We start from the raw sequence: 6876 nt of genomic DNA, 5'->3' as shown, positions 1-6876 counted from the left end.
TTCTATAGGGTTCACAATATACTTGTTCCTAATTATCTTCATCATTTGCAAGATTTCAAGATTTTAAGATTTTTATTTCTCTCAGACAACAACAATTATCTTCATCATTTGCCTCCCATAAGAAAATGTGAATTTAATTTTGAGTTTCGTTACCCAGATAACTATCAACTGTTGATGTGTAAAATAGATGTGTATACTTCAAAAATTGAATTGATCCCCTCTACATTAAACTTTTGAAATGGAATGGTTGTAATGATGATGCTTGTCATTATCTGCCCACAGTTTGTTAATTCGCGAATGGTATTATCTAATGCTCTGTTGAATATAGGTCCTTCACCGGTCCTTCATCTCGACCCTTTTATGGGCAGATCAGGAACTTCTATTTCAATCATACATATGAATGGATACAGTCACGTTCTTACGCTTAGGCAAAGCATTTTAGACTTTAGCTCTCAACAATAAAAGCAGACATCAACCTTTTGAAATCCATTGAATAAAAAAAGAGTCAAAAATATTAAAAAATGGCATACAAAAACATCTTTCACAAATTAATATTTATTACATCTGTTCACAGTTACATGTTATCGACCCATGTTGTACATGTAAATAAAGGATCCAAAGAGAAACTTACATAAACCAGTCAGAGTTACTTCCCTTCGTTTTCTATCTTATAGCGTGAAGCGAACGCACCGGATGTACAACAGCACGTTACCAAGGAAAACAGCAATGGCGGCTCCAGAGCAAAAAGTGGAGATCTACGGTTTACTGAACGATGTTACATATCAGAGAGCTCGATACTGTCTTGAGGTAATATTTCAGTTAGGATATAAAGCTGAAAAAACCCTTTCACATATAAGATAACCGATATGCCCTGGTAATGTCTTTCAAAATGGTAACATTCAACTTCACTTGTGTGTTTATGTTGCCATTGTTTGCTAGTGAGTAGTTTTTTGTATTCATAATAGTGGAAATCATAGTTGAATTAGTGATTCCTTCAATACTCATTGCTCTATATATTTGTTGACATAGGAAAGGTAGGATTTATGTTGTAAAGTGGTAGTTTTGCCGTTCATCTTTTGTTGTTATTTTGAGCCATAGTGAATTGCTTAGACCATCGGGTGCACATTGTGGGTGATACACGAAAGAAATATTATATCATGTGTATTCACACGCGTTGTTTCAACTTGAAAACCAGTTTTGTTTTTAAACGCAATGAAGAAATGATGTATTACATGAGTTGTTGACGTTTTCTTTCAATAAAAATAGCCATTTGCTCCCATAGATATAGCATGCGGCCACTGACCGGTCGATTTATTATCTGGCGTTATCGTGATGGGCCTGTCATAAGTTTATAAGTTCATCGACTTGTAAACCTCTGACATTGAGAAAAATATATATGATAGGCTACATGAAGGTGCAATGTTGAATAGCTCTAGCAACATAGTGCTTTTGTTATATTGTGTTGTCTATTGTTGACAGGGATGAGAAGACTTGGTATTACTATTAGTACCAATTGACGTACGTGTACAATTAAGTAGTAATATACAAATTCTTTGTGCCAAGCACTCGTGAATATTTTGTCAGCTCTTGATTATATAGTTGAATGTTGAAGACTGAACTTAGCTACCTTGAGCATATGAAAGTCTGAATGATTGTGATATTACATTTCTGTATTATATTTTTTCAAAGCATCATATGAATGTAAAGTTGATCAGATAGTTGTCACAATTTTCAGTTTTGAAGCAAGTACTTTAAAGAGAAATAAAACAACATGTTTCTAATCATTATATGGCACTGGTTTTGATATGTGACTCTTTGTTATTACTCATAGATCAGAAGAATGAAATTAGACTTACATGCATATTTAATCATTGATAATATGATAAGATATTACACATTTGTAATGAAATTGTATTTCCCTGTAAATTACAAGATGAGTTTGAGATCGGACAATTACTGCTTGTTTGTAATATGTTTATCTTGTGTTCCATTGTCTTGTAGGATCTTGTCAGCAAATATGGTTGTGATATATTTGTTGACCCTGTCATAAATGGCATGCTGGAGTTTGAATGGGATCTGTTCATTGATGCAAAGAGAAAGGTAAATATTTCCAAACCATAATTAACTATAGACTATATTACCTCTCCCAACATTGAGAACATCATTATTTTTTCATGTTTATTGTTCATCATTCAGTAACCATTTGTAAACATTTTACCTTTAAATTTAAAATTATATTTTCATGTCATTTTTTGCAGACTTCCATTATTGTTAGATGGACATTTTACTTGTGAAATAAAATTATGAAAGGTTAACTTGATTTGTTATGTGGTTTAAAGAAAAAAAATACGGTAAAATACTCTAGTGTCAATGCAGACTTAACACTATATGATAATAATTATTCTTGACGATAAACTATCATATTTTATATTTGAAATATTGAGTTGATAAAGTTATTGTTATTACAAATCTGTATTATTCCTTTCATAAGCGGACAATTCCAGACAAACCACAAGGAAGAAACATGAATAACTGGTGGTTTGTCAGACTGTTTCCAATTCTTAAATTTTTACAACAAAGATATTATCTCATATACATGTTTATTCTTTATGTTTATATGTATGCAAATAAACATACAAATGTAATCTTTACAACACAATTATCATCTAAAATGTATTCAGTTAACAAATATCTTTTCTCTCAGGAATTAAGAAAAGTATTTCAGGTAATTTTTACACGGTATCAATTTTTTAAAAACATTTCATTCACTTTTATTGTACAGGGTAACAACTAATTACAGGCACAAACAGCTTTGAATAATTGTTCAGAGGCAGTAAGCTTAAGAGTATATATACATGTATTGTGCTACATATTAGTATGTATATTGTGATTTTGTTTCATCAACAGAACATGTATTCTTATAATTTTTCTATTCTTTTGCATGTAATATTAGTAATGGTACCATTATTTAACTAATTACTACACAAATAAGGTAGTCATTCACAAAGTATGTAGATATTTTAATAAATATTGTGCATGATTTTTTTTCTTAAATCTTTTCATATATCATTAAAATTACATCTTAATTAGATTATCAAGGATTTGCTTACAAACATGAAAAGAAACCAAATATAAATTTATTACTACCAAAAAATGATAACACTAGTTGCTGCTGTCTCTAAGTTGCATGTATTCTTAGATTTTTTGACAAAAATAGCTAGGTATGATGGGAAGGATTTAGTAAAAAGACATTATCAATAAGTGTAGTATACAATGATTACTTCCATGTAATATTTAAGTCAGTTTATTTAAGAGATAAATGAATATTTGATGCAACATTTCACTTATATGTATTTACATGGCAGCAAAGTCATCAAATCATTTGATATCTTCCCCATCTCTAACCAAATGAGAATATAATTTCTCATCCTCAATACTCCAGGGGTTAAAATCACTTTCATTTTCTGTACCCCAGGAACATTTCCTGGCAAAATTGAAGGCACAAGTAATTTGATTGGTTAAGCGCAGGTTTCAGAAGAAAAATCCTGACCAATCACACACTGACCTTTTTTGAAGATTACAAAGGACTGACACCCAACTTCAAAGTCAGTACAACATACTGTTATGAAACCTCAATATTCAATTGATATACATCAAGTATCAAAGTAATCTTCTCATGTTATCTGCAAGGTGTCACACAGGTATGGAACCTTCAGTTTTGCCATGAAATGTTCCAGAGGTGAAGAGAGCGATAGTGAGTGCAAACCCTGGAGTATTGGGATGAAGGGGCTTTATTAATTACTGGTTCGCTTGTTGATAATTGGTTTTTGTCGGTAATGGATGCTTTGAATGGGGCTTAGTAAAGATATGAGTAGTTTTTTTATTTGTTATATATATATATATATACATTTGTGTATGTAATTTACATTGTTAAGAATGGTGATATAGATTTAATGAAGAACCTGACATAGCAGTAGTGGAGCATTTTACTTCAGAAAATGTTCTCAGATATAGCCATAATTTAAATATATGTGTTTGTTTCTTTGTTAAGGGTTCTTGAACAAACACAAAAAATGTGGATATCTTTTATCTATATTTCACAAAATCAGGTAATAAATAAAAGGTCATGCAGATATGTTATGTTTTATAAAAATATCAATTATTTTCCATTGTATACAAGATACTTTAAGAATATTTCCTCTTTATAAATTATGGTTCAAATTGGTTTAGGAATTGCGAGGAGAAACATGGACATTTGAGGATAAAGCCATTTGCTTTGTGAATGGAGAGCTGTTAGGAGGTCCAGAAAAATTCATTGACTGGGCAGAGGAAAATTTTGGGTTTGAAGAATTTCGACCATTGCCTTTGTACTCAACACTTACAGAGGAGTCTTATAAAAATCATCTAAACTCTAACAATGTACGTATATCAGTGTTTCATTGGTAGCCTAGTTTATTAAAATACTTCTATATGACATACATGTGATGACTTCAAATTGAAATAAGCTAGCTAGAAGTTACAGAAATTGTTTCTCCTATAAATTATTTGTTTGTTTTAATGAAAAAACTTTGTTGATCAGTTAAGCTCAATTCTATAGATAGTTTGCGAAATGCAAACTTCATATCTTGATATGTTAATATACACATAATTGTGTGAAATTTGGTGTTGAATGAGACATAAATTTTCAATTTTTCAGCATGAATATGTTTTCATGGACATATCAATAGGAGAGAAGGCGGTGGGTCGTCTGGTGATAGAGGTATGTGTAGTTTTATGTCTATAAATACAGAATGCCACAATTATAGATATGCACTTATTTTTAAAAAACTTGATTTTTTCCTTTCACTTTCTCCTAATGTGGTGTAATGTGTATGTATAATGATATGTTAACAGATTTTGGAATATGACAGCTGTCAAATTAAAGAGAAAAACAAAGATTAGTTAATCAGTTTTAGTTGTAAGTGACAAAATAATGTAACAATAATCAATTGATTTTTGTGTCATCTTGTTAATCATAATAAGAAATGTAATTTCAGCCTACAGAATCACTTTTTTTTAAGTATTTGTTAATGAAGAGGAGAGATGAAGAAGTTTTAAAATGTTCAAAAGAGCTAAATACATTTTAAACCTTTGTTTTAACTGGGAAATTTGTGACTTTAGTTGTTTACAGACATAGTTCCTAGAACATGCGAAAACTTCAAAGCACTTTGTACGGGAGAAAAAGGAGTATCCCCTGATAGCGACTACAAACTACACTATCAAAACTCACTGTTTCACAGAATAGTCCGCAATGGCTGGATACAGGGTGGAGGTAAGCATCATAGTCAGTGGTTATCATATGAAAAAGTATCATTTTACTGTATGACATACACTAAGGAAAGTTTAAATATCAACAATATCAGAGATTTCATGTATATTTCCCTTTATTTATTTGGCAATAGGCCCTTCCCCAGTAATAAGCCCATGGTTATTGCTCTCTAGAAAAATTGCAAAGCCTTTTTTCTTTGTTCTGTAATAATTCCACCCTCTGACTTTGTGTCAGAACTAATGTGTGTGCCTCTTGGGCTTAATGCAAGATAAACATGGTCACACCATTAAAATATGTACCCCCCCTCCCCCCTCCCTCCCCCAGTTTTGTGATAATTACCTTCAATTATTTTTTCTCATCATTATTATTGTATTTATCAGTAAAAGCATTTAAAATCTATGTTGAGTTTGCCCATTTGTGTTTGATCTCATTTGCAATGGTAATTCACCTGAGATGAATTTTTTCATTTTTATTTTGCTCTCAGATATATACCACAGTCGAGGTAACGGTGGGGAATCTATCTATGGACCAGTGTTTGAAGGTAAGTATTTTGGAAAATGATTTCCAATCTTTCATGACATTTAAATATGTAAGTGCAATTATCTTGTAAATTATCTCTCTTAGATTGACTCCATGACTTTACAACCAAACAGCCTTTATAAACTTAAATGATAATAAACTGAGTTAAGAAATACCTCTAATAATTTTTCTTACATTATTTCATTCAGATGAGAATTTCGCAGTGTCACATTCCAAGAGAGGTATGCTTGGGATGGCCAGCAGAGGGCGCCACACCAATGGATCACAATTCTACATAACATTGCAACCAACAAAGTGGATGGACACCAAATATGTAGCATTTGGGTAAGTAAATGAGGCATTTCAACCCTGTAGGATCCTTCAAACAGTGTAGGGAAAGAAATCACTGTTAATTTTTTTATATATTTTGGTTGGACATCATTAATTTAGATTTTCCCCCTTATTTTGTTCATTAGGGACAACATAATCATAAGTTATGGTATTTGGGTCTCAAACTATATATAGTATATATTAATATATTAATAGTATTAATTAGTATAATTACGATAAAGAAAAATCTAATTGACTTGATAATTATCATGTCTGAAATTGAAGTATTAGTAAATGTTCATTCAGCTTCCAAAGTCAATATCCATTAATTTATTTATAAATTATCTTAATTGCTGTTAATTGATTCATTGATTTCTTTTTATTTCAAAATTTTTTATTGACCAAATAATTGTTGGCTAGTGTGTATTGAACTAGTGGTAAAGAAGATAAAATAAATTTGAAGAAAAATCTTTTCAGAGACAGGTTCTTGTATTGGTTGACCTCAAACTGAAATTTGTATCTAGTTCATATTGTGATATATGTATATTCTACAGACAAATCATCGAGGGGACAGAAACATTAAGGGAGATGGAGGGACAGGAAACAATGAATGAGCGACCAAACACAGACATTAAGGTGACCAACTGTGGTTTGTGTACTTACGAATTCTAGGCAGCATTACAACTGGGCAAGGTGAAAAAGACATCTGAAAAAAAGAA

General features: G+C 31.3%; 1 protein-coding gene across 1 annotated transcript; it reads left to right on the top strand.

Moving 5' to 3' along the window:
* Positions 1-726: 726 nt before the first annotated feature.
* On the top strand, positions 727-6876 carry LOC132549340 (probable inactive peptidyl-prolyl cis-trans isomerase-like 6). The gene is made up of 8 exons (XM_060213271.1): positions 727-807; positions 2002-2100; positions 4231-4419; positions 4697-4759; positions 5161-5311; positions 5793-5849; positions 6037-6172; positions 6712-6876. The coding sequence occupies exons 1-8, from the start codon at positions 727-729 to the stop codon at positions 6827-6829; spliced, it is 894 nt and encodes a 297-aa protein (XP_060069254.1). The 3' UTR covers positions 6830-6876.

The sequence above is a fragment of the Ylistrum balloti genome, unplaced genomic scaffold (genome assembly GCF_031769215.1).
Source record: "Ylistrum balloti isolate Yb309-2 unplaced genomic scaffold, AGI_CSIRO_Ybal_v1 Utg370054, whole genome shotgun sequence".
In the NCBI taxonomy this organism is placed as follows: Eukaryota; Metazoa; Mollusca; class Bivalvia; order Pectinida; family Pectinidae; genus Ylistrum; species Ylistrum balloti.
The sequence above is the reverse complement of the archived record's forward strand: the minus strand, read 5'-3'. Positions and strand labels throughout refer to the sequence as shown.